General features: G+C 43.3%; 1 protein-coding gene across 7 annotated transcripts in view; it reads left to right on the plus strand.

The window, feature by feature from the left end:
• Nucleotides 1-27,359, plus strand: part of IQSEC2 (IQ motif and Sec7 domain ArfGEF 2) — a 391,434-nt gene that overhangs the window by 337,984 nt on the left and 26,091 nt on the right. For 6 of the 7 annotated variants that reach the window (XM_077478817.1, XM_077478823.1, XM_077478822.1 and 3 more), the window contains 6 exons: nt 6,624-6,894; nt 7,289-7,675; nt 11,557-12,437; nt 24,518-24,679; nt 26,076-26,198; nt 26,292-26,458. In XM_077478817.1, coding sequence (XP_077334943.1) covers nt 6,624-6,894; nt 7,289-7,675; nt 11,557-12,437; nt 24,518-24,679; nt 26,076-26,198; nt 26,292-26,458 — 1,991 coding nt within the window. Of the gene's footprint in view, nt 1-904; nt 1,080-6,623; nt 6,895-7,288; nt 7,676-11,556; nt 12,438-24,517; nt 24,680-26,075; nt 26,199-26,291; nt 26,459-27,359 lie in introns of those variants that run through there. The other variant, XM_077478820.1, reaches the window with a different exon arrangement.

Raw genomic sequence — 27,359 nt, forward strand, 5'->3', positions numbered from 1 at the left:
ACTCAATATTGAACCCTACGGACTAGGACTGGGATGCCATTACAGTTCATGTACGTGTAAAGGCAGCCGTCCCAATACGTTTGACAGTATCGTGTATGTTCCTTGCTACAGAACATAATTTTGTATCACGTTGTCCTGAGTAACGCTCGGCTTTAAGGACGGTGTACTTATCACAGTTTTAGCACTCAGAAGGTAGATGATTTTTTTACTAATCAGGCAATGGGATAAATTGGTGGCTCAGTGGACCTGATCATTATTATACTTCTATTTACACACATTATCTTTTGTTTCTCCCGTTCCCTTTAAACAATGAGAGATCATATTGTTGGGTTAATTGGACATCTCAGCAAAATTGCTCGGTGTGTGTGTGATGGGGACATGCGATTGTAAGCTCCTCTGGTTCTAATGCTGATGGGCGTAGAAGGCATTATACCATTGTGAGCATCCAGCACCCAGCATGCAGCCCCTGTCATATGCTGATTCCAGGACTCAATGGGTCAATCCACTTTGCTGCTTTATGGCCATTTTTATTGGTTCCTTGGATATACATGTAGTGTTTTCCCTGTATATATGTAGTATGTGTATGTTGTATGTGGCATACAATAGACTTTATAAAATACAAGCGGTTTCTGATGGACCAGCCCATTTGCTGTTGGAAAGTTTTGTGTCATCCGTACGGAGCCTGCTGTCTTTTCATGTAAATGATGCATCATGCAGCAAACATTGCAGGAATGTGTACACGATGGTGTCTGATCCCCGTCATTGTTACAAGGAAGGGAATGCTTTGTGGATTGGTGTTTTTGTGGCATAGCCTGACGAGAATGAGGCTTAATTATAGGAGTCGGAGCGGGCTGTACTATGGTGAAGGTAGGAGGAGCGCAGCTAGGTGTTGCCCAAAGCTCCATAGTGATGGGATTTGGGATTTCCGTCACAAACAAGCACTGCAGACTCACCCCCTGCACAGCCTGCTCCATGTGTCCTCACCTGTCCTTCACCCATGTCCATGGATGACGTCTGAAGATGAAGAAGAAAAGAGGGGACAAGCAGCTCCGTCTCCCTGCCCGGGCTGCACTGTACATGTGAGTGCGGCATTACATACATGCACTTCCAGGAGACGTTAGGTCTCTGATGTATAGCACTTGTTAGAACACGCTCCCTACTTGTTTTACTGCCTCTGTCTCCTATGGAGACCTCGGGAATGCAGCATCCTGGATGTCTAGAGCCCCGTCTTCTATACACTTGTTATATTTCATGATGTCTATATTTTCACTTCATTAACTATGACTAGTCTCCATTGTAATGCTGTATAGGTGGGAAGTATCGGTACCATCAAGCCTCTGGGTGTGACGGATGCAGGTTTTGAAGGTCACACATCTGATGGTATAGTCTCTTTAACCACTTCAGCCCCAGAAGGATTTACCCCCTTAATGACCAGACCATTCTTTTGCAATACGGCACTGCGTCACTTTAACTGACAATTGCGAAGACATACACAAACACATCTTCCCCCCCCCAAATTAGAGCTTTCTTTTGGTGGTTTTTGATCACCTCTCCGGTTTTTATTTCGTGCGCTATAAACAAAAAAATAGACAATATTTTTTACTTTTGCAATAATATCCCAGAAAAAAAAAATTCATTCATTTAGGCTAAAATGTTTTCTTCTACATATATTCGCAATAAGCGTATATTGATTGGTTTGCGCAAAAGTTATAGCGTCTACAAAATGGGTGATATATTTATGGCATTTTTTTATTAGCATTTTTTTTTTTTACTAGTAATGGCGGTGATCGGTAATTTTTAGTGGGACTGCGACATTGCAGCGGACCGATCGGACACTTTTTTTGGGACCAGTGACCTTTATACAGCGATCGCAGCTAAAAATAGCCACTGATTAATTACTGTATAAATGGCACTGGCACGGAAGGGGTTAACACTAGGGTGCGATCGAGGGGTTAATTGTGTTCCCTAGGGAGTTGTTTCTAACTGGGGGGAGTATACTGACAGGGCGTACAGAGAGATCGCTGTTCCTGATCACTAGGAGCAGACAATCTCTCTACTCCCTGTCGGAACGGGAATCTGTTTACATTGACAGATCCCCATTCTTTCTTCTGTGGAGCGATTAAAGCAGCTGCGATGTCCGCTGACCTGCGATTGCTCTTAAAGCAGCGGAAGTACAGCTACAGCGATTTATGCAGCCGTACCAACCTGCCGCAGTAAGATGACGACGGCTGGTCGGCAAACGGTTTCGATAGTCCCACACTTTGCAATCTGATCGCACAATTAGCTTGCCTATACATTCCTTTCATTTGAGCATTTGGATATTTATCTATTTCAGGTACTTATATAGCACTGTCAATTTACAGAGCACTTTACATCAGTCCCTGCCCTCTTGGAGCTTACAATGCAAGGCCCCTAACTCACATTTATACACACACACTGGGACAATTTACACCGGAGCCAAAGTGACACTAAGTGCCCGTTCACACAGGGGCGACGTGACTTGCAGCGCGTCTCACAGACGCGACCTGCACACGATTTCAGCGGCGACTTGCAAAATGACTTCTGTATAGAAGTCAATGCAAGTCGCCTGAAGTCGCCCCGAAAATACTACAGGAACCTTTTTCTAAGTCGGAGCGACTTGAGTCGCTCCTATTAGAACGGTTCCGTAGTACAGAACGGAGCGCGACTTGTCAGGCGGCTAAGTCGCCTGACAAGTCGCGGTAGTGTGAACCGGCACTTAAGGTTCGATTTTTATTTTTTTTAAATAACAAACATGTTATACTTGCATCCTCTGTGCAGTTGGTTTTGCACAGAGCAGCCCTGACCCTCCCCTTCTCAGGTCCCTCTTTGCTGCTTCTGGCCCCTCCCTCCTATCTACTTCCCCCGCAGCCAGCAGTTCTCTATGGGGGCACCCGAGCAGAGTCAGAGATCTGTGTATCCATTCAGACATGGAGGCCCGGCCCCACCCCCCCTCTTCCCTGATTGGCTGACTGACTTTGACAGCCACAGGAGCCAATGGCGCCACTGCTGTGTCTCGGCCAATCAGGCAGAGAGTCCTGGATGGCCAAGACACTCGTGGATATCGCTGGAGAGAGAAGGTGCCTCAGGTAAGTAATTAGGGGGTTACTGGGGAGGCTGCAGCACACAAAAGGTTTTTTATCTTAATGCATAGAATGTATTAAGATGATAAAAAAAACCTTCTGCCTTTACAACCCCTTTAATTATTCCACTCCTATATATGCTCCAACTTGGAGACTCTCAAAAATATAGAGTTAGGACTACAGTAATACCTCGAATTGCGAGTAACGCGGTTAACGAGTGTTTTGCAATACGAGCTATTATTATTTTTAAAATCCTGACTCGGTTTGCGAGTGTTGTCCCACAAAACGAGCAGGATTCAAGCCTCTGGGGTGTGCAATACCACATTGAGGTACAGGGGGCGCCGGTGACACTCTGAGCCACTTGGATGCACTCAGAGCCATTCAGAAACACTCTGTTCCCTGTTGTCTTCTGGAACGAATTATGCTCGTAATCCAGGGTACCACATATATTTGCAAATGTATCAACGAAACCCTCTGTCTTTTAATGTGAATCTTTAGACCGGGTCAATTTGGTTTGTTTGCAGACTAGCTGGTAAGTGTGCTGGTAAATTTTGTGATGTGAGTTTCATAGGGGTCAGGATGTATTTCCCTGTGAATATGTTGGTTAAGAGATGCTTCATCTGTGGGATACAGGAATATATGGGGTGCTTCAGTGTTTGGGCTCGTGGGGCTGCCTCTCATACTGCAGTTTGTACAGGGTTTGTGGTTGTCTGTGTTGTAGATGTGTACTGTTGGGAGCTGCTTTACTCGTGTGTTGTGGTTGCAAGGTGTGTCTGCTGCAGGTATGAGGAGTCTGATAGATATATTATATGGCTATAGATCACACATAAAGGAAAATATCTGTTCATATACCTGTAAAAAGAAAAAAGTATCTATACCATAGTGGAGCAGAAATGGGGTCCGAGGTATCCTGTATATCTGTCCTGTAGATCTGTGGGCTCAGGGGTATCTGTGCTCTATATCTTTACTGTAGTCATATAGGATAATCAATGATACCTGTGTAAAGTTTTTTAGGATCAGAGCTATCTGTGCTCTATTTATCTGTTCTGTGGATCTTTAGAATCGGGGGTATCCCTGTATTGTATATAGTTGCTATGAATCAATGAGATCGGGGATCCCTGTTCTGTAAATCATTTGGGATTGTACTGTATGCTTGTACTATAAATCTATAGCAGTGATGGTGAACCTTGGCACCCCAGATGTTTTGGAACTACATTTCCCATGATGCTAATGCACGCTGCAGTGTAGGTGAGCATCATGGGAAATGTAGTTCCACAACATTTGGGATGCCAAGGTTCCCTATCACTGATCTATAGGATCAGGATAATCTGCTTTAATTCTGTCGACTGTATTCTTTATCTGTACATTAGAAACAAACCTGCTGTGGACAGGTCTGATGGGGTGCATCCATAGATACTGCTTCTGTACTGTAGGCCACTCCTTTCAGAGGTCCTTCAAAGGGATCCTTAGAGGTTTACTTGGGGTACCTTGAGATTTGGTTACTATGTGTTGGTCTTTGCACAGTTCTGGAGCCACCACCTCCAGCCGCAAGACACTGAACCATCCTTTAGCTGGAATTCTGACCATCACTGTAAGGGCCGGTTCACACAGCAGGCGAGGCGAGGCGACTCCGACTTGCCTCGCCGCGACCTGCCGCGGCCTCAGCGGCGACTTGCAAATGACTTCTGTATAGAAGTCAATGCAAGTCGCCCCGAGGTCGCCCAAAAGTAGTACAGGAACCTTTTTTCTGAGTCGGAGCGACTCGAGTCGCTCCTCTCAGAACGGTTCCATTGTACAGAACGGGGGCGACTTGCGAGAGCGAGGCGAGGCGAGTCGTGTCGCCTCGCATCACCCGCTGTGTGAACCGGCTCTAAGGGGTACATTTTTCACAATAACCACCAATTTTTGCATTTTTCCCGCTAGTTCACAATAAATAGTTTTTAGTAAGGGTTTCCCTAGACTGGGAAGTTGTTTCAGGGGTTCCTCTAAGGTAAAAAGGTTGAAAAAGGCTGCTCTAGACCAAGTAGATCAGGAGAATGTGTATTGTGATATTTTGTTAATGGGGCTTGTTGTAGATCTGTGGAATCTGGTTTTTGTTGGCAGTAGATCTGAAGGATCTTTTGATTGGTGGTACCAGACTTTCCTGTAGTTTGGATCCTAGGAATTGTTCTGACCTTCCAAGAACAGCAGTGATACTGCATACTATCCTGCGTACTATCCTGCGTTCATAAGATAATAATCGTAAAATAAAGATGATCATAATCACTTTTAGGACCATGTCACACTGGGGTTTCTGCTAGGCAAGGGCCTTATCACCACAATACATATATGTTTGACCTCCTTGCTTTAAACTGAACCTGGATGGTGCTGGGCAGTCTAGAAGTGTAGGCTAATCAAATAGCTAAGCGATTTATTTAAGCGAGTAACGTAATTTGTACGTATGGGATGCCAAGTGTACGTTCTTATACCTGGGGCCAGGCACTGAAGGTCTGTGTTGTGCGGTTTTATTCTCGCTGGATGTCCATAATATGATGCTGTATCTGTTCTGTCTCGTTGCCTGTGTCCTATATAGCTTCTGTCTGTAGCCTCTCTGACTGGCACTAAATTTGTATTGCAGTATGTTGGTTACATTTTGTGGAGATCTGACTATCACACCATATTAGCTTGTTGAACATGTAAATCCAAAACTATGGGCATTCTTAAGGACTTGTACTCCCAATGCACCTCCACTCTTCTGGACATTTTTCTAAGATTCTGGGGTGTTTTGTGGAGATTTGTGTACATTTAAGAGAGTAGGTCTAGAATCAAATACTGATGTTGGACAAAAAGATGGTAATCCATGTGCCAGTTCATCGCAAAGGTGTTGAGTGGGGTTGAGGCTACGCGCAGGCTCCTCGTGTTCCTCCACAACAATCTCCTCAAACTGTGTCTTTTTGAAGCTTGATTTGTACACAATGGAACAGAATAGGGCCTTCCCCAAGCTGTTGTCACAAGGATGGAGGTGTATGATTATCTAAAATCTTTTTATATGATGTAGCATGAACTGTAAACCCCTGAATGGAAAAATTAGTAGTGGTTCCAATGTGGTGTGATGATTAGGTGTCCTCAAGCACTGTATACTGTATTTTTGTCTTGGCCTCTATCCTCTTTATCTGCCAGTATGTGATGTTGTATCTATTTCAGCCTATATCCTGTTTGGATGACCGTATGTTGTACTGCTCTGTTTTGGCTTCTTTTCTTCATGGCTGACTGGATTTTTAGTTTCCTCTGTTTTGACTTGCTCTCTGCATTGGGAATAACTGCTTCTCCTTCAGCCTGTATTCCAGCTTTTTTTTTTTTTTTTTTAATGGCGCTGCCTCCGTCTCGGACCCAGGTCTCTGTCGATGAATGTGCAGTACTGCACTCCTTAATCTTATGTTGTGCTGTCTCCAGGCTAATAACTGTGTTGTCTCTTTTCTCGGTTTTAGCGCTCTTGTGGTGATTTTTTTGCACCTTCTTATCACCCTTATTTGTCTTTTTTAGTGTTGAAGGTGGCGACTCTCTTGGAAGTGAATCTGGAACCATTGTTGACAGTCCAGGCCAGCAGCCTCCTTACCGCGGAGAGGTGAAAATCGACCATTACGACCTGCCATCACCCACCCGTCACCCACCCCACCCTGGCCTCCAATGGAGTCAAAGGGCCAGACTGCAGCCAGCCAGTGTTGCCTTGCGTAAGCAGGAAGAAGAAGAAAACAAGAGATCCAAAGCCTTGTCTGACAGCTATGAATTGTCAACAGACCTCCAGGATAAAAAGGTACCTATTCACATTCAATTCTTCCTTATATCATCTACTCTCCTCCTGTCTTACATCAAGGCTTAGTCCTTGTCTGTAACTTTTGTCTCTTCCCCCTATCCTTCTAGAGACATGGTTTTCAAACCTGTCACTATGACTAAGTAGTCATGGTTTCTACTTGTACTGAGTCAGCCAAGTGCTAATCTGTAATAATATAGTTCTAAAACTCGTAACTGAGTTTGTGCACTGTTAGTCCCAGGGACAGGTTTGAAGACTTCTCTTGCTATTTCTGTCCATGCTTCTATCCTGTCCCTACTGCTCCCTCTAACCTCATGTTTCAGACTGTCCTTCTGTCCTCTTTGGTGTCTCCTGGACCCTTGTCTTACACACACACTCTACCTGTCTCCTGATGTAGGTGGAGATGCTGGAGAGGAAGTATGGGGGCTATTTCCTCAGTCGGCGAGCGGCTCGCACCATCCAGACTGCGTTCAGACAGTATCGCATGAATAAGAACTTTGAACGCCTTCGTAGCTCTGCTTCTGAGAGCCGCATGTCTCGTCGGATCATCCTTTCCAACATGCGCATGCAGTACTCCTTTGAGGAGTACGACAAGACCCACAACGTCCCATATTTCCAGGGCAAACCGGTGTCATTGGACGAAGGGGTAGCTGCATGTCGTGGGCAGGGGGAGCGAGGTCTTCAGTATGTGGGCTCCTGCGGCGGTATTGACGGTGATTCCATCAACACCTCAGGGGAGTTTTCCACTGAAATCACAGAACTGGAGGATTCCTTCTCCAAACAGGTGAGACACAAGATGGGTGAGTGTTATATTGGGGAGGAGTTAAAGTAACTTTTATAGTGAATAAGGCGGATAAAAATATGAAGATAAAAGTCTTATAAACACTGGTGGATTTTTTTCTATTTTTTTTTTTTTTTTTAACGATTACTAAAGCCAGCCAAGAAAATCCCACTTACAGGGTCATTATACTCAAACCAGATATTGAGATGCTAGTGGCTAAATAAACCATTGGTATCTTTTGTGTCTCAGGAACTCGGGCAGTAAAGTAATACCTCCGTATTTCCCAGCCTGGCTGCAACACCACCATTCGTTATCACTGTCCATGCTACATGTTTTTGTCATGTAAGATGAGTGAATGCCCCTTGTAATACCCATGGCAGCCCATGTAATACCCATGGCAGCTGGACAGATTTAATTCAAGTGCAGAAAACTTTCTACCAGAGTCCCTGAGAGGAACAAGGAGCCAGTGACTGATTCACCACCCTACCCACCCCGATTAAATGTCTAAGCTAATATTTTTTTTTTGAGTGGACTGATCCTTTTAAGGGTACCACAAACTTACAGGGCAGCCATTTTTTTTGAATAAACTAGGGAATCTACCCTTATTGGTCTTTAATCTACTTGGAAATAGTGAAGTAACAGGTACCTTTTGTCCAACTTGAAAGTTTGGATATTGGCTCAGCCCATAAAATGGCTGCTTCAGATGTATGTGGGTGAAAGATCCGTTTTTAAATTGCATTCCTAGTGTGTCCTCTCTCCTAGTTGTGTCATAGTACACTATATAGCTGTGCATTTGTCTTCCTCCTGCTACACTTTTTGTGACTCCCCTGCCCTCTTTTTTGTGTTTTTGCTCTTGAAGAAATGACAGTATTGCTGCCTCTACACAGTCACACTTTTGTCCCAATGCATTTTATATAGTGATGTCTGTGAAGGTTTATTTTTTTTTTATTTTTTATTTTTTTTAAACATAGCAATATTTTTTTTCATGATGGGTTTTCCACTTTGCTTTAGTTTAAGAGATCTCATCATTTATTTGGCCCCCATGCTTTTACAGGATTAGCTTTGAGGTTAGGTTTAAATGCAATGGTGGTGTCCTTTTAAATAGTCGCTGGGCATTTGATAGGCACCTGAGACTCGCCTAGGTTAAATGTATAGCCTTTGCTGCTGAACAGAATCTGTCTTGACTTTACCATATTTACTATGAACACTATGCACTTTTTTTGGCACATGTGGGCACAACAGGGTCTCTGCATATGGGCAGCACTAGGTGATGCTGCGACAACTAATGATGCCTATTTAAAGAGTTACTGTGCAGTACCAAGTGACAGTGCTGCTGCAAACCGCATCTCCTGGGCCTCCATTTACTCATCTTGCCTTTGATACCTTGGAGCTCCTTGCTGCTCCTCAGATGAAAATTAGATGTGTTGGCAACCTGGGGGAATTGTCACAGGGATAGGACCTTGGCTTCTAGTCACAGGCACAGCCACAGAGGGAATCATCACATGCTACCTCATACCCAGAAGTCAGTTATTCTCATCAGCTGTAGAAGAAGATGGAGAAGCAAGTAAGATGAGCACAAGGGGTCAGTGGATGCCTTTTGCAGAGGCACTGTCACTTTGCCCTGTATGGGAATGGTGAAAGTGCCTCTCTGCCTGCAATTTTGTACTTGCAAAGAGCCGCCTCGCCCATCTACTGCCCATATGCACAGACTCTGCTGTGTCAGTAAGTGCCAAAAAGTGCGTGGTCCTCACAGGAAATATGACAAAGTCCAACTGCCAGCTTACAGACTTGAGCACAAGCTGTGCATAGGAATGATGCCTGGGGAAGGCAGTAAACACAATGTATTATCTGCTATTACTGCTGGGTAAGACTGCAGGCAGCACCTATAAAACTAAAATGTATTTTTCCTTTCACCCAGTAACACACCTTTTGTCCTGTGTCTTAACAGTATGGTGGTGGTGGGTCTGTAGTTTACAGAGATAATTGGTACCGGTACTGATTATTCAGAGTGCATTAGAAACAGAGCGCAGTAACTTAACAGTTTACAGGGTTTCTGGCAGGATCATCAGATATTTTTTTTTGGACTTATCAAACAGATGTAACAAAACACTATCAATTGCATATCTAACAGACAAAAAGGGAGCAATAATAATAATTGAATTTAAACCTCAAGCTGTGTAGGGGTTTTTTCACTGTTAGGGCAATAAGAATGTGGAACTCTCTTCCACAATCGGTGGTGTCAACAGGAAGTATTGATAGTTTTAAAAGACTCTTGGAGGTACATCTTAGTGAACACAGTATACAGGGATATGGAAAATTATTATCGACCTGAACACACATACACCTAGTACAGGGGTTGAACTGGATGGACTAGTGTCTTAAACCTTACTATCTATAAAATAACAGACGTTCACTGTTAGAGTTGTAGCAACGAGTCCAATTTTGCCTCCTATTATATAGGATGGTTTCCCCAGAGTTATTCAAATTGTTAGCATCAGTATCTGATGGGTGGTGATTCTCTATTTTGGCATTAGATTTCATTTTGTGTCGTGTATTTTAATGATGCCATACACACCATTGTGTATTGGGCAAACTGAAAGCAAAGCCAAGTGAACCTTTTACTGAAAGCTAAAACACAAAGAACTCCAACTCATCATCAACCAACGAGTTTCTATTGTAGCGGATTTCTGCTATCTGTACATCATGTTTTTAGAATATGCTTCTTTTGATCTCTAATTTGGAAATCTATTTGGATACATATTTCTACTAAGTTGAGGCTGATATTACCAGTAGACCTTGCACTGGGCTTAATCAATAAGGCATTAAAGCTCTGTACAGGTTATCATTGCTCCTTTTGGTTTTTTTATTCTAAATATGGCTATTTGTTCTCTAGAAATTACAATAGATGACATGGTAGACTAGAGTTTTGTAAAGGAGATGATTGCCAGATTTGGAATCTGTATTTGTTTTTTCTGGAGCAACACAGCTAGCTATATATTAGAAGTTAAGGCATTTGTGCTTCATTTGTAAACATACGTTTTAAAGCTCAACTGAACTTTTAGTTTTAATCTGATAATTACACTTCAGGTGAAACTAAACAAAGGTGTTTGTTTTACTTTTGAAAGCAGCCTCCACTTGAATAGAAAACCACATTTCCTGTCAAGCTGCTGCAGAGAAGCACTTTGTATGAAAGCAGAGGTCTCTCTGTAGAGGGCCAGCCACACCCCCTGCTCAGTCAGAGCTAGTGTTCCCCAGTCAAAAGGGAACATGAGCTTTACTGATGGCAAACCTCTATAGAGATAACCCAGCGAGAGGTGTTGGAGTGACCACTGCTTCCACAGAGAGTTAAGGTCCTTCTCCACAGCATGCTGGCACCCATCTTCATAGAATACTGGCTTTTCTATTCAGGTTGTGGCTGCTTTTTTTTTTTCTAAGAAAGCGAATGCTAAGGCTCCGATTGCCGTTTGTTTTGATGCACCTGGAATGTATTTAGCAGCCCTAAACTATAAAATTTGAGTTTAAAGCAATACTTTTGCAAATAATGGGTGTTGTAAAGGTCAACTCCAACAGAACCCCTTTGTTTTATTTAGTTTTGAATAGCGCGGTTGCTCTCGGTAACTATTGGGTAGTTTCTTTGTCGCACCTTATCCTTGTGATAACAGGACAAAAAATGGGAGAATGGGGATTACTAAAACAGGAGGACAGCAATAAAATCCTGACAGAGGTTCTCCTCTTTACCCACTCTACTAAACAAAGTGTTTGGAGAGATTTCCCATCACGTAAAGCCCTGTGAGCTCCATCACTGGGTACAGGAAATAAGGGATAAGCTCCCAAATGTGGACACGGTAATAAAAAAAACCTGACTTTCTCACTCTTTCTCATAGGTTAAGTCCTTGGCTGAGTCAATAGATGATGCCCTAAGCTGCCGATCTATGCACTGCACGGATCCCCGAGATGAAAAAGGAAGCTTGGAAAAGGGAGAGAGCAAGGAACAACATGGAGACAGCACTGCCACTTCCTTTAGTGATGTCACTCTCTATATGGACGAAGGAGTACCTGTCTCGCCTCTTTCTCTTGACCGGCCTCCAAGCTCTGATCAGGACACTCCACAAGGAACTAGTTCACGCCAGGAGTACTGGGCCACCTCTTCCTCCCGGGAAGACAGCCGAGAGAATGGTAGTAGGAGGAGCACTCCCTGCATGGAGTGCCGGGACTTTCGCATGAGAGGCGCTCATCTTCCTTTGCTCACTATTGAGCCTCCTAGTGACAGTTCTGTGGACCTAAGTGATAGGTCAGACCGAGGCTCTTTAAATAGGCAGGTTGTTTATGAACAAGAGAACTGCAGCCCACATGGGACTCTTAAACAAGCACCTCACAAAGGACCTGCACGCTCCCCACATCCCCATCGCCATTATCATCCGGAACCTCTGCCTCCGCCATCGGACACTGGGGGTGGAAATAATGGTACTTCAGTGGGGGTTGTGGGAGGTGGGATGGTAGGGGTGCGACATATGCATCATGGTAAACAGGAACTTGGGGAGAATTCAGATGGTGACAATGAAAGTCTAAACAGCACCACTAACTCCAATGAAACTATCAACTGCAGCTCAGGCTCCTCTTCCCGTGACAGCCTACGGGAGCCCCCCAATACCCTTTGTAAGCAGACGTACCAGAGGGAAACCAGGCACAGCTGGGACTCTCCTGCTTTCAACAATGATGTGGTGCAAAGGAGGCAATACCGCATCGGTCTCAACCTCTTTAACAAGTAGGTGTTGGATACATCCATCAGAAGAAGTCTTAATAATGCAAGTGTGGTTGTTGGATATCTGGTTAAATATACTAGGTGCTCCTGAGCGCGTTAGATTAATATTTGCTTTTCAGGAGGTAGTGTATGGATGTTATGTAAGTTCAGCCTTGGTGTATGTGTTGTCAGAACACAATAACATTAATGTATGGGAGAAATTACATACTACACTAGGCTTTTGTAACCTTTTTACTGCCATGGAAATAATTGTTTAGTTCTATGGGAACCTCAGCAAAAAGCATTATATCTACAGCGTGATCAGTAAGTAGTAGATATAATAAGAATTAAAGAAATGAGGTGTAAATAATGTATTTGACACCTGAGCATGTAATCTTTTTAAAACCTCCCTGCTATACAACATGAAATGAAAGAAGAAATAATTGCCTGAAAAGAAACAAGGAGAGTTGGAATTGTAGTGTCCCTGTATATTGGAGGTCAGGGAGAAGTACTCCCTTACATTTGTGGTCAGTAAGGGAGGTGCTCTCCCACACTGAAGGTCAATGGGAGAGTTGAACCCTTACATTGGCGGTCATTAGGAGAAGTGTTACCTAACATTGGTTTAACTATATAGGCGTGTGTCTTTTTTCAATCTGTAATAACCTATGTAAAAACATTGAAGGTCAGTGGAAGAGATGCTCCTTTATGATGGTGGTCAATGGGAGAGTTACACCCTTATATTCATGGTCAGTGGGAGGGGTGCTCCCTTACACATGGTCAGCGGGAGGGGTGCTCCCTTACACATGGTCAGCGGGAGGGGTGCTCCCTTACACATGGTCAGCGGGAGGGGTGCTCCCTTACACATGGTCAGCGGGAGGGGTGCTCCCTTACACACATGGTCAGCGGGAGGGGTGCTCCCTTACACACATGGTCAGCGGGAGGGGTGCTCCCTTACACACATGGTCAGCGGGAGGGGTGCTCCCTTACACACATGGTCAGCGGGAGGGGTGCTCCCTTACACACATGGTCAGCGGGAGGGGTGCTCCCTTACACACATGGTCAGCGGGAGGGGTGCTCCCTTACACACATGGTCAGCGGGAGGGGTGCTCCCTTACACACATGGTCAGCGGGAGGGGTGCTCCCTTACACACATGGTCAGTGGGAGGGGTGCTCCCTTACACACATGGTCAGTGGGAGGGGTGCTCCCTTACACTCATGGTCAGCGGGAGGGGTGCTCCCTTACACACATGGTCAGTGGGAGGGGTGCTCCCTTACACACATGGTCAGTGGGAGGGGTGCTCCCTTACACTCATGGTCAGTGGGAGGGGTGCTCCCTTACACATGGTCAGTGGGAGGGGTGCTCCCTTACACTCATGGTCAGTGGGAGGGGTGCTCCCTTACACTCATGGTCAGTGGGAGGGGTGGTCCCTTACACTCATGGTCAGTGGGAGGGGTGCTCCCTTACACTTATGGTCAGTGGGAGGGGTGTGCCCTTACACTCATGGTCAGTGGGAGGGGTGCCCCCTTAGATTGCTATTTTTTTTACATTGATGGCCATTTAGAGGAACATGTCTTACAATGGTGGCCAGTGGGAAGAACGGAGACATAACTATGCAAGCACCATCAGGTGTGATATCATTCTGCTACTGTTTATGAAGCCCCTAAAACACGCTGGAGAAACCCTAGAGTTCCACTAGATGGTAGTAGTAAAATTCCCTAAATTTAAGAAGATATCCCCTGGCATCCCGTTTTGTCATCAGAATATTTTTCATAGGGCTATAAACACCCTCTCAGGGTTTAACTGTTCACTACAAAGCTAAAAAGTCTTCCTCTATAATGTCAAACTCTAGTGTCTTTAACCTGAGTGTCTTGTAAACGTGCACAAAATCGCAAATTTTTGTGCGCATTTATGAAACGCGAGAGCACTGCGTGTTGCGCTAGCTTTGCCATGCATTTAAAAAAACATGCAAAGCTCGGCGCATAAAAAAGCTACATGAACTACTTTGACGCACTTGTCGCCCATAGGCCAGCCCGTAGAAATGGCTGGCTATACGCATAGTATACAAAACAAGCATAAACACGGCATGATTTTGCACATTCTCCTTACGCCTAGGTGTGAATTCAGCCTAATACCGGACAGAGATTCTTGGAATACAAGCCAGTAGTGTCATCTATTATATTGAGTAGTTAAGTATCAAGTCACCCTTCCCCATTATTATTTTTATTTTATGACATTTTATAGTTCTATTTAACTTGCTTAGCCTACAACCCCAGGCCAAAGGATTATTATGTTGCTTTTCCAGTGCTTTACTGACTTTGTTTTGCTGTGCTTGAACTCCATAACAATCTGCTACTTTAAATGTAGTTTAGTAGGATGCATGATCTGGTTCTTTAAAGAAGACGTCCAGCCTGCGTGAAAAAATTAAGTCGGCAGCTACAAATACTGTAACTGCTGACTTTTAATATTAGGGCACTTACCTGTCTAGGGAGCTGCATTGTCTGCACCCCAGCCAATCTTTGAATGGCATTGCCGGTGCTGCCGTCATCATTCCTGGTACGGGAACCTGGCAGTGATGCCTGGCTTCACAGCTGGCTCCCTACTGCGTATGCATAATAAAATAAAAAAAATTGTCTTTAGTTACACTTTAAAAATAAACTGCAGTCTTCTCAGATGATTTATAATAAAAACATCTTTGCCATTCTGAAGCTTCCCTCCAACCACTTTGCATATTATTTTATATATACCATGACTCTGTACTTGCCAAATATGCTGCAGAAATCTCCCTCCACTGAGTCTGGCTGCAACCATTTTAACTGTGGGCAGCTGAAGCTGCTGCCTGTTAACTTCCTGGTTTTACACAGAGTCACACCTCCTGCTCTGCAGCTCTGATTGGCCCACTTATGAATCATCCCCTCTCCCTTCCTGGCAAACTCTGGCTAGTGAGAGAGAGCTATGTATGATGTCATAAGGCTAGGCTTTTTAACCAGATAAACAGGAAATGGGCTGTATAAGGTATTTACTGGCAGAAAAAATGTTTTACTATCCAAAGTTAAAACAACAAGGGAAGAGGATTTAATAGATGGAAAGTTGGAAAAATGACTGACGGTCCGCTTTAAGCCAAAGACAAATGTGTCAAGTGCAGTAACCTTTAGTAACCGGTGACAAATTTTCATTCCAGTAAGCTCACAAAAGCTATTGGTCCAAAAACCTTGGTTGTTTCCACTCATATTGAGTTGGCTTGTTACTATGCTCCTTCTATGTCCCTAGGAAGTTAAAGAATTATTCAGAGATTTTCCAGCTTGTTGAAAAATAACCAAGTGGCCTGGCTAATTCTTCTCACTGAAAAGAGGGGAAGAAGGTGTTAATTGTATTTGTGCTGCTTCAGTCTGTTGGGGAAGCTTTTTTTTTTAGCTGTAATGTACATGATGCCTAAGTGAGCCTTGCACACAAATGCAAGGTCTGCTTTCAATACACATTCATTATTCTCTAAAAAAGTAAAAAACTGTGCGGAAAAGTTAAGAGATTATAATTACCTTTCAACTGGTTTCCACACTGGATATGTCTTGGATATCTTGGAAGAAGACCTTGTTGCACTTTGAATCATGACGTCACCCTTTCCTTGGGTGATGCAAGCGGAAGCTGGGTGAAAGGCAACTACTTTCTAAATTTTTCAGCATTAATTTGGGGTTTTGAACTAGGCATTAGAAGTCTGGTATATTAATAGAGAAGTATGGGATTCATGAAAAAAAAAAAAAAAGTGTGTGTGTGTATATATATATATATATATGTATAATATATAAGCTGAACGATTCTGGCCAAAATGAGAATCACAATTTTTTGCTTAGAATAAAAAGATCTTGATTGTCGCAATGTGAAATCCTTCACATTAAACACAAAAAAAAAAAAAAATGGGCTAACTGTACTGGTTATTTTTTTTTTAATTAAAGTCATTTTTTCCAAAAAAAATGCATTTGAAAGACCACTGCACAAATACAGTGTGACATAAAATATTGCAACAACCACCATTTTATTCTCTAGAGTGTCTACTAAAGAAAATATATGGCCCCTTTCACACTGACGTCCCGTTCAGGCCCGCCTGTCAGTTTTTCAGGCGGACCTGAACGGGTGCTCCATAGAGCTCTATGGAGCGTCGGATGTCAGCAGTGACATGTCCGCTGACATCCGACCCGCTCCGATCCGAAAAAGTGTAACGGAGGAAAAAGCTATTTTTCCATCCGTCATCGGATCGGGTGACGACGGGCACTGCGGTCCGTCGTCATCCGATCTCCCATAGGGGAGAGCGGCGCTGTGACAGGTCCATCCCTGCGCAGTGTGCAGAGACGGACCTGTCATCTCCCTGCTCAGCTGGGATCGGCGGAGTGATCCCCACTGAGCAAACGGATATCCACGGGGCGGATCAGAACTGATCCGCCCCGTGTGAAAGGACCCTATAACTTTTTTCACTTACACTTTCACACACAACGTCTATTCCATTGACCAATTGTTACAATGTTTATACCTAAGTTCAACTGATAAAGAATGTTGTGATTCTTGGCAGACTGTCTGGTTTTTCCTTCCTTTCTCTTGAGCGCTATGGCTTTAAAACATCAAATTCTTTGCATAGAGAGAATTGTGAAACACTTTAGTCAAGATCGTGATAACGATTCTTGACAATTAATTGTGAAGCTCATATATATATATATATTATACACATACATACACACTAACCTAGGTGGGTGCAGCATTGGTTGGTCTTATGCTGCATCTGTCCACTGCTGGCTCTAAGACTGAGGACTGAGTGATCAAACACTACCGATCACTCAGTCACCAGCTGTCTGCAGCCTGAGAGCTGTCAGTCACCCGCTCTCTGCTCTGCCTCTCCAGCACTCGGAGCGGCTGGCTCGGAGTCTTAGCTTTTCGCTGAGAGGCTAAGCTAGCTGTCTGTCCAGGCATTTGTATGGATGGGTGGATCTTAACCATGGACCGGCTCTGTGACGTCAGCCGACAGCAGGCTTCAGCTCACTGCTCGCTAAAAATGGGTGAGAGGAGTAGAGTTGCCACCTCATCCCTTTAGACCCGAACACCTTTGAATTACAAAGGGGTTCTTCTGAGGCTAATTAATTGCAGATAAGGCACCAACCTTACACAGGAGTGCAGACCGAAGATCACTCCTGTGATCCATAATTTAGCCATACGCCTTTTCTTTTTTTTTTTTTTTTTTTTTAGTTTTGGGGTAGTGGGGAAGGTTTAGAACCCCTGTCGTTTGTTTTTGGTTTTTTTTTCCTCTCTGTGGCTCATTGGGGATGATTTATTCTCATAAAAATAGAAAATGATTAGAAATCCAATATTTTACAGTTGTCCCCATAGCAGAAATATAGGGGCACTGTTTCAATGAGGATGGGAATTTCCCTCAATTTGTAGAGATTTTCTCTGCAATTAGACACAGACAGAAAAAAACAATCTGCAGCATTTTCCCTGAAGTTCCAGGCTGTGGTTGGTCCCTCTGGGGTTGGTTTACTAAAACTGGAGAGCGCAAAATCTGGTGCAGCGCACCGTTTTTTTTTTTTTTTTTTTTAAAGCTTAACTGAACAAGCTGAAGTTAGAAGCTGATTGGCTACCATGTACAGCTGCACCAGATTTTGCGCTCTGCTGTTTTAGTAAACCAACCCCTCTGCGTCCTCACATAAAAATGCATTGTACTTTGTGGTGAAGAGCATGGGGCCATGGCTAAAGCACCTTAGAGAGGTGGCAGCGCTGGACCAGTCACATGGATGGGGGAGCCTGCTGGAGCCAAGAGTAGGACAAATATTACCCATCTCCATCCACACCTAGATTAAATGAGCATTTAACCCTTACATTGGTGGAGGGGCACTGTAAGGATAGAGTTAGTAAAATTCATGGTGTTCTGCTTGAATATCTTTAAAGTGAAAATGATCTTTAATACAGTGTGGACCCGGAAAATAACCTGCATGCATTGTGCATTGAAGTTCGAGAAAAGCTGTTTAGGTCTAGCAAAGGTTTATGTTGCTGATTCATTGGGAAGTTGCAGATCCGGCATAGTAAACAAGCAAATAATTCCATGGTAGTATTTTTGACATTCCTGGTGTCAGACGAACAACTGCTTGTGAGTAAAAAAATATTTCTCCTGCTTAGTCATTGGGATGCCTTTGGCCCTTATTTTCTGATCCAGTAACTTGAAGTCTTCCAGTCTGAATATACTGGATATATTATACACCCGGCTGTGGTTCAGCTGTTGTTACTCTGCTTGTTCCAGCAGCATGCCCCCGCTTATCCTTAGCTTGCTTCTTTGTAAAGTTTACCGTATTTGCCGGAGTATAAGGCGACCCCCCCCTATAACCGCTTCAACCCCGGAAGATTTTACCCCATTCCTGACCGGAGTACTTTTTGCGATTCGGCACTGCGTCGCTTTAACTGACAATTGCGCGGTCGTGCGACGTTGCACCTAAATAAAATTGACATCCTTTTTTTTTCCCCCACAAATAGAGATTTCTTTTGGTGGTATTTGATCACATCTGTGGTTTTAATTTTTTGTGCTATAAACAAAAAAAAAAAGAGCGACAATTTTGAAAAAAAAGGAATATTTTTAACTTTTTGCTATAATAAATATATATAATTAATAAATATATATAATATAAATATATATAATTATTTTTTCCACAGTTTAAGCCGATAGGTATTCTTCTACATATTTTTGGTTAAAAAAAAATCGCAATAAGCGTATATTAATTGGTTTGTACAAAAGTTGTCACATCTACAAAATAAGGGATAGTTTTATAGCATTTTTATTGTTATTTATTTTATTAAGTAATGTTGGTGATCTTCAATTTTTATTGTGACTGCAACATTATGGCGGATACATCGGACACTTTTGACATTATTTTGGGACCATTGTCATTAAAACAGTGATCAGTGCTATAAAAATTATTTACATTTACTGTGTAAATGACACTGGCAGGGAAGGGGGTTAAACACCAGGGGGCGATCAAGGGGTTAAGTGTGTCCTACGGAGTGATTCTAACTGTGGGGGGTGTGGGCTTCCACTGACATGACAGCGATCACTGCTCCCGATAACAGAGAGCAGAGATCTCTCTCATGTCACAAGTCAGAACAGGGAAATGCCTTGCTTACATGGGCATCTCCCTGTTCTGCGGCTCCATGACACGATCACCGGGACACCGGCGGACATTGAGTTTGCGGGTCACGCTGTACACGGCGGGCGTGTCCGCTGGCCGTACCAATTAAAGGGGACATACAAGTACGCCCATTTGCCCACCGCTGCCAGTGTGCCGACTTATATCGGCGTGCATCGGTCAGCAAGTGGTTAAAATGGTTATGACTTACCGGTACTTTACAATCCTTCAAAATCCTCATCATGTTCATCCTCTGACATCATAAATTCCTCGATGACATCTTATGATATATTTGTAAGATAGTCATCATATGGATCTAATTCCGAATCAGATGGTGTGTCTTCCGCTTCGGCTTCCCCTTCATCTACATAACCATTTTGGCGATGCTCATGTACCGTGTCTGCTACATGATTTTCGAGTTCTGACCAATGTGGGGGTGCCTCCTCTTTTTAATGCACACTTACTCCTTGGCATACTCTTTAATGCATCTTCATTTGCTTTCCGGTCTCGGACCATCTTTTCTGTTACTCCATGTCGTCTTGCATCAGCACAGTTATTCTGTTCCTTGGCAAAGATTACAACCTTCAGCTTGAAACAGGCTTCATATTTCCTCCTCCTTGCTGGATGGATGGGGTCTTGTCTACCAGCCATTTTTACTCCCACTAATCTGTAATCTGTTGGGTATTACCGCTGGTAATACTGCATGTACAGTAGGTGTAGCTACATACAGTATACCATACTGAGCCAATCGCGGCGAGCAATGTATTCTATTAATGATTACAAAGCCTTCTCAGATTGGCAGAGGTTGTAACATCATCAGCCCGCAACTCTCTGACTCTCAAAGCCAATCCGAGCAGGCTGTGTGTTCATTAATAGAATACGTCGCTCGCCGTGATTGGCTAAGCGCGGTATACTGTATGTAGCCGAAGCTACATAATAACAGTATTACCGCACATCCAGTGGGCTGACAGATTAGGGATGTTCGTTTTGGGTCAGCTTGGCCCAAACAAACTAAAGGTAACCCGTGTATAAGACATCCCCTGATTTGGGGGATATTTCTAAGTATAAAAAGTTGTCTTATACGCCACAAAAATACGATATGTTGGAACTTTAGAAAAGTTATCAGTAGCTCATAGTAACCAATAATATGCTTTTTTTCCTATTCCTACTTGTCCTGAAAAATGATACCCAGTCCCTGATAGCCCCTAAAAGATGCACTATGTTACCAAAAGTATTGGGATGCCTTTACATGAACATTAATGGCACCTCAGTCTCAGTTCAATATTGAGTTGGCCCGCCCTTTGCAGCTATGACAGCTTCATCTCTTTTGGGAAGGCGTTTAGGAGTGTGTCTATGGGACTGTTGGGCCATTCTTATAGAAATGCATTTGTAAAGTCGGGCATTAATGTTGGACGAGAAGGCCTGGCTCGCAGTCTGTGCTCTAATTCATCCCGAAGGTTTTCTATAGGGTTGAGGTCAGGTCTCTGTGCAGGCCAGTCAAGTTCATCCACCCCAATCTCGCTCATCCATGTCTTTATGGACCTTGCTTTGTGCACTGGTCCAAATCATTTGGTGGAAGGGGGATTATGGTGTGGGGTTGTTTTTCAGGGGTTGGGCTTGGCCCCTTAGGGAACTTTTCAGGCGTCAGCATAGCAAGACCTTTTGGACAATTTCCTGCTCCCAACTTTGTGGGAACAGTTTGGGGATGGCCCCTTCCCATTCTAACATGACTGCACACCATTGCACAAAGCAAGGTCCATGAAGACATGGATGAGCGAGTTTGGGGTGTAGGAACTTGACTGGCCTGCACAGAGTCCTGACCTCAACCCAATAGAACACCTTTGGGATGAATTAGAGCGAAGACTGTGAGCCAGGCCTTCTCATCCACATCCATTCCTGACCTCACCAATGCACTTCTGAAAGAATGGTCAAACATTCCCAGACCTACACTCCTAAACCTGGTGGACAACCTTCCCAGAAGAGTTGAAACTGAAAAGGGTGGGCCAACACAATATTGACCCTTACGGACTAATACTGGGATGCCGTTAAAAGTTCATGCGTGTGTAAAGGCAGGTGTCCCAATACTTTTGGTAATAGTGTAACTGTTGATATTGTCTTTGTTACTTCTTTATATAATAACACTTTGGCTTCCATGTTTTGCTTTTGTGGCTCTATTAGGCCGATGATGTCATTCGCATTCCCTTCGCCTTTTCAGAATATGCCCTGGCCATAGTTCATTGGGCAGGAGTGATGGCTTATTTTTGGGCTTGATCCAAACTGTGCTCATCTGATTTCGCTTATGACACCACCTGCTGGTGAAATCTAGCACTGCAACCAAAAAATATAACAGTCCTCTGTTGGAATAGTTGTAGTTTTATGATAGAAAAACTGTCACCCAAGGGTTACAAACAGTTGAACCATGCCCTTTTTTTTATTTTTTTATTTTTTGCAATGGGGACTCAAGCAAATAGGAGATTTATTTTTTTATTAAAAACCTTATATGAGTTTTCTAAGTAAGATGTGAAGTAGAATCACACTGAACACTGCGAGCGGAATTAATGATGAGTGGTACAAACACCATGCTTGCACCACTCTTCTGAACATAAAAATGGTGCAGATGCTGTTCCTAATTAACAAAGGGGCACAGGCCCCCTTTGTTAGGAGCAATCTGGTCTGTGGCTGTGGTACAGCACAGAGAATGAAGAGCTGGGAGCTCCGTGTTCCAATTTCTCTGCCAATCCCCCCACCTCCGCTCAACTCAGATCAGTAGGAAGGAGGAGAAGGGTTGTTAATCCTGCAGGCTCTGCTCCTGTAGTGTGATCACTGCATGAGCAGAGAGATGTCTGACAACACACATCCCCTATGACAAGGTTACAGCTTCCCTCTGTTTGAGACTTTTCACACTGCGCCACCTAGAGCGTCAACGGTAAAGCGGCGCTATTTTTAGCACCACTTTACCATCGTTTTTAGCTGTGCTATTCGGGCCGCTAGCGGGGTGGTTTATCCCCCCTCTAGCAGCCAAAAAGGGGTTAAATCCGCCTGCAAAATGCCGCCGTATCGCAACGCTGCCCCATAGATTTCAATGGGGAGCAGCGGTGGAGGAGCAGTGAGTTTTCTCCAAAGAAGCTGCTGGCAGGACTTTTTCTCACATCCTGCCAGCGCACCGCTCCAGTGTGAATGCCCTCGGCTTTCACACTGGAGTGAATGGAGCAGCTGTTTTAGGGCGTTTTGCAGGCGCTATTTTTAAGGCTATAGCGCCTGCAAAACGCCCCCCGTGTGAGCAGACCTGCGCTAGTTTCTATTTAAAGTTTCACTAAAGGCATTTTTGTTTAGCTTTGGATGGAGTGCAGATGAATTATAACGCCTGTCAGGTTTTATAGTTCATTCCCTTGCTAGGAAGATTCATCCTCTCTATTTTCCCTGTTTACTGTCATCATCAAAAATGAAAGTAAAAGAAAATCCAAAATTTTGGGTTGACATCAGAACAATAATAGAAGGGATATCTTCCAAAGGAGACACCAGTTCTGGTGACACCCTGGGATTCTCTCACTTCCTGTTTTAGCTATGCGACAGGAAGTGAAGGCAAATCTTTCCAATGAGACACAGATGGCATAAATAATAAATAATGACACTAGTTACGACTCTCCCTTACAGGTAAAACAGGTCTATCTGCTCTGTTGGTGTGGCACACTAATGACAATGTATAGTGCAGGAAGCTTGGTTCATTCCCGTGTGTGCGTCTCGTACAGATTATGAAACCATGACTGGTGTAAAATGACTGTCCATTTTTGGACAATGCTTTTATAGTAACACTAGCCATAGAAAAATTAAAGTGTATCTCTAGCCAAAGCCTTTTCTTTAGTTTTGGAGTTTACAACAAAGGGTCAGAACTGCTGTCTGATTTTTTTTATTTTTTTTGCTGTCTGTGGCCCATTAGGGAGGATTCCCTTCACTTCCTGTCCAGGAGGCACACTATTAATGAGATAAAATCTCTTGAATGTAAGGTGAAATCCCACTGAGGTAAATGCAAACTTCAGTACCCATAGCAAGCAAACAGAACCCAGTATATACTGAACTGGCTTCGGCCAAGTAAATTCCTATGGACCTTTTGGAGTGGGCCTTTAGGCTGGGTTCACACCAGTGCAAATTGGATGAGGGTTGCCCCGCGTCCAATTCGCATGACAGGAGACTGTGATTGGCTCTCTCTGGAACCGGTTCACACATCTCTGCAATGGCTACGGAGTCAATTCCACAGGAGTCCTGTGCGTCTTTGGCTTTTGTTTCAGGTTGGAATTCAGCCAAAAATTCAGGCCTGATTCGTCCCTAAAATGGAAAACAGGGACGCTCCAGACCCATACTGTCAGCCACATCCGCCTGCAGTGTGAACCCAGCCTGAATATACAGTAATACATAGAAAGCGCCGCGAAGCTACTTGCATGCAGGGCTGGTTTGCATATAAAATACTCAACAGTGCCACGCTAATCAAATCTATGAATGTGAATGAACCCAGCTATTCCAATATTCACATACAACACACAACTAAAAAACTAAAATGTTTTTCTTAGACATAAAAATACAGTAATTGTTGTGATTATTATGCATGGACCAAGCATAATAGTCACAAACATTATATTATATGTTTTTGAATATTGGTAGCGAGAGTGAGTATGTATACATACATACATACATACATACATATACATATAATATACACACACACACATAATCTCAGTCACTTTTGTGAACAAATGTGAACTTATGTTAAGAAATGATATACATTGTATCTGTTTTTTAGTTTGTATATGTTTTCTTTTGTTTTTTTCTTTTCTTTTTTTTTTTAACTTGATCCATGTAGAACTATTTAAATGTAATGCATATATATAATTAGCGGGAATGCTTTAGCAGTCCCACTATGGTTATTCATTTTTTATTTATTTATTTTTGCTTTGTAGAAAGCCTGAAAAAGGAATTCAGTACTTGATTGAGAGGGGCTTCCTATCTGATACCCCCGTGGGGGTAGCACATTTTATCCTTGAACGGAAAGGTCTGAGCCGACAAATGATTGGAGAGTTCCTTGGAAACCGCCAAAAACAGTTTAACAGAGATGTCTTAGAGTAAGGAAACCCACACCTTTTGAATTTGTAAATGTGAAACTATCAGATATTTTTCTTTTTTTTGTGACTGTTTGTGTGCGATATCTTGTTGTTAGATGGTTGATGACCATGTTCCCTGTGCGTCTGCAAGGACACGGTATGCTGGACTGTGAGGACAATTGTGTTCTTTCATTAGTGTCCCTTGACCTTGGATCATTTAAAAGTAAAAACCAAAAAAAAATAAAAAAATCTTTGAAAGTAATTATAACCTTTACAATTCCACTATGCTTAGCCAATTAGTTGCAATTGCTGTTTGGGTATTCTGACAGCTGTGGGTGCCAACTGTCACTATACAAAAGCCAGCATAGGAAATTTGGACATCCGGGCTGCTGTGGACAGAGAAGTTGATTGTTCTCATTCAGTCCAGAAATCGAAGTAAAGAGCAGTTAAAGAATGTTTTTCTTATTTATATGACTACACCTAGAAGCAACATCTGTAAGTTTAGGAAAACTGTAACATGGTCCTCTGCCAGCAGTTCAGTTCAATGTGTACGGACCTGGAGCAGGGGAACTGCATGCAAGTACACAGTAAAATATTCCACCAATAGACATTAACAAACTGCGGCAGCATGGTAACAACACACAACACTTATTGCACCATATACGGTACCCCTTTACTACTGCTAACAACAAGGGCCTAGCTGGATGGCAGTCCTGAATTTTACTATACAGAAGAATTCTGTATTCTCCATATTGTCCATAAACTGATGTGCTCATGGGTGCAGAACTCTCTGCGGATCTCTTGGGTTCCATGTCTGCTGCATGTATTTTAGAAATCTATAACGTCTCATGCACACTGCAGCTCAAAAAAAAAGCTGCTTTTACAGGCATTTGAGCTTATAAAAGCTTGAAGAAGCTTGTGCTTTTTTGTGCTCCTTTGCATGTTTTTATTGAGCTTCTTTGAGCTTTCACATGAGGCTGTCCGTTTTTACTACTCCACTTGCTCAGCAGGGATCGCTCCGTTGATCCCCACTGAGCCGGCAGATGACAAGTCCGTCTCTGCATTCTGTGTAGAGATGGACCTGTCAGAGTCAGCTCTCCCCTGTGGGGGGATCGGATGATTACAGACCGCTTGTCTGTTTTATCCGATCCGCCAGACGGATGGAAAAGAGGACATCCATCCATATATGCCTGTAAACTCCTGAAAAAGCGTAGTGTGCGTATATATATATATATATATATATATATATATATATATATATACATACATACATACACAAATCGTGTGCATGGAGAGGAGTTTCCAGGTGGAAAGAAATGTGAGCTCAAAAGCCTATAGGAGTGAGTATGAGCCCTAATAAGATTGTGTTTTTTTTTTTTCTTTATGATTGATTGCCTTGTATTACACTTTATTGCAGTTGTGTGGTGGATGAAATGGATTTCTCAAACATGGATCTGGACGAGGCATTGCGCAAATTCCAGGCCCACATTCGTGTTCAGGGAGAGGCACAGAAGGTGGAGAGGCTCATCGAGGCTTTCAGGTGAACCTTTAGGTTTTGTATTTCTGCATTGGAGGCTTTGCTTCTCTTTTCTGGGCCTTGGATTCTAACATTTCTACTCTTAATTATTTCCAGTCAGCGCTACTGTGTATGTAACCCGGCCCTGGTTCGTCAGTTCCGTAACCCAGATACCATATTTATCCTGGCATTCGCTATTATTCTTCTCAACACGGACATGTACAGCCCGAGCGTCAAACCTGAGCGCAAGATGAAGCTAGATGACTTCATTAAAAACCTGCGTGGTAAGAAAGTCTCATATACAGATAGGGATGTTTTTGAACACTGGGAGATGCAGCAAATGGGAGATGTATTCTATAAGGGTGAAAATTAAAGCTGCTGTCGACAGCAACCCACTCGGCACTACCCTGCACAAGAAAAGTGACATCTGGGGGAACACTATGGGGAACACTTCTGCTCCACGGCCTCCGTTTTCAGCTATAGCGCTAAGGTGACCTCAACACTACTTTAACTGCACATTTCTTAAATTTGGCAAATTTGAAAATGATTACAGTCATTGCTAAAAGTATGAATACAGTTCCAGAGATGAGTTTAAGGAAAGCTATGCCTGTAGCATCCTATTTGTTTATATCCTGAAACTGTCCTTCTGGCTTGCCCCCCTAGAACAATGATGATACATGGAATAAAACTTCCTTTATTCACAGTAACTGCTTTAGGAACTGTATCATTAAGGCCGGGTTCACACTATAACCCGCTGTGGATCGCACAGGACCGCTGTGCGTCCCTGTTCCCCAGTTCAGGAACGAATCAGGGCCGACTCTATGCCTGAATTCGGCCCTGAAACTGAGCCAAAAATGCACAGCATTTTTCTGCAGTGCGCTCCACAGCCGCAATGGAGATAAGTGAACTGGCTCCATAGGGAGCCAGTCACATTCTTCTGCTATGCGAATTGGATGCAGAGAAACCCGAATCTAATTTGCATAGGTGTGAATGGAGGCTAAAGTGTTACTAAACCCAGTATATCTTGTCTCCCACAGTACACAGAACATGGACATGCAATTATTTTAATAAATATAAACAGCTAAATACCTTTTCTCATCAGCATTATATAGCAGTCTTGTGACTTCCAGCAGTGTCCGGCCAAGCACTGGTTAAAGCTTGTAGGAGGAGTTTTCATTCCACTCT

This window comes from Lithobates pipiens, unplaced genomic scaffold (assembly GCF_037356315.1).
Source record: "Lithobates pipiens isolate NorthernLeopardFrog02 unplaced genomic scaffold, aLitPip1_a1.2 Scaffold_1, whole genome shotgun sequence".
Taxonomy (NCBI): Eukaryota; Metazoa; Chordata; class Amphibia; order Anura; family Ranidae; genus Lithobates; species Lithobates pipiens.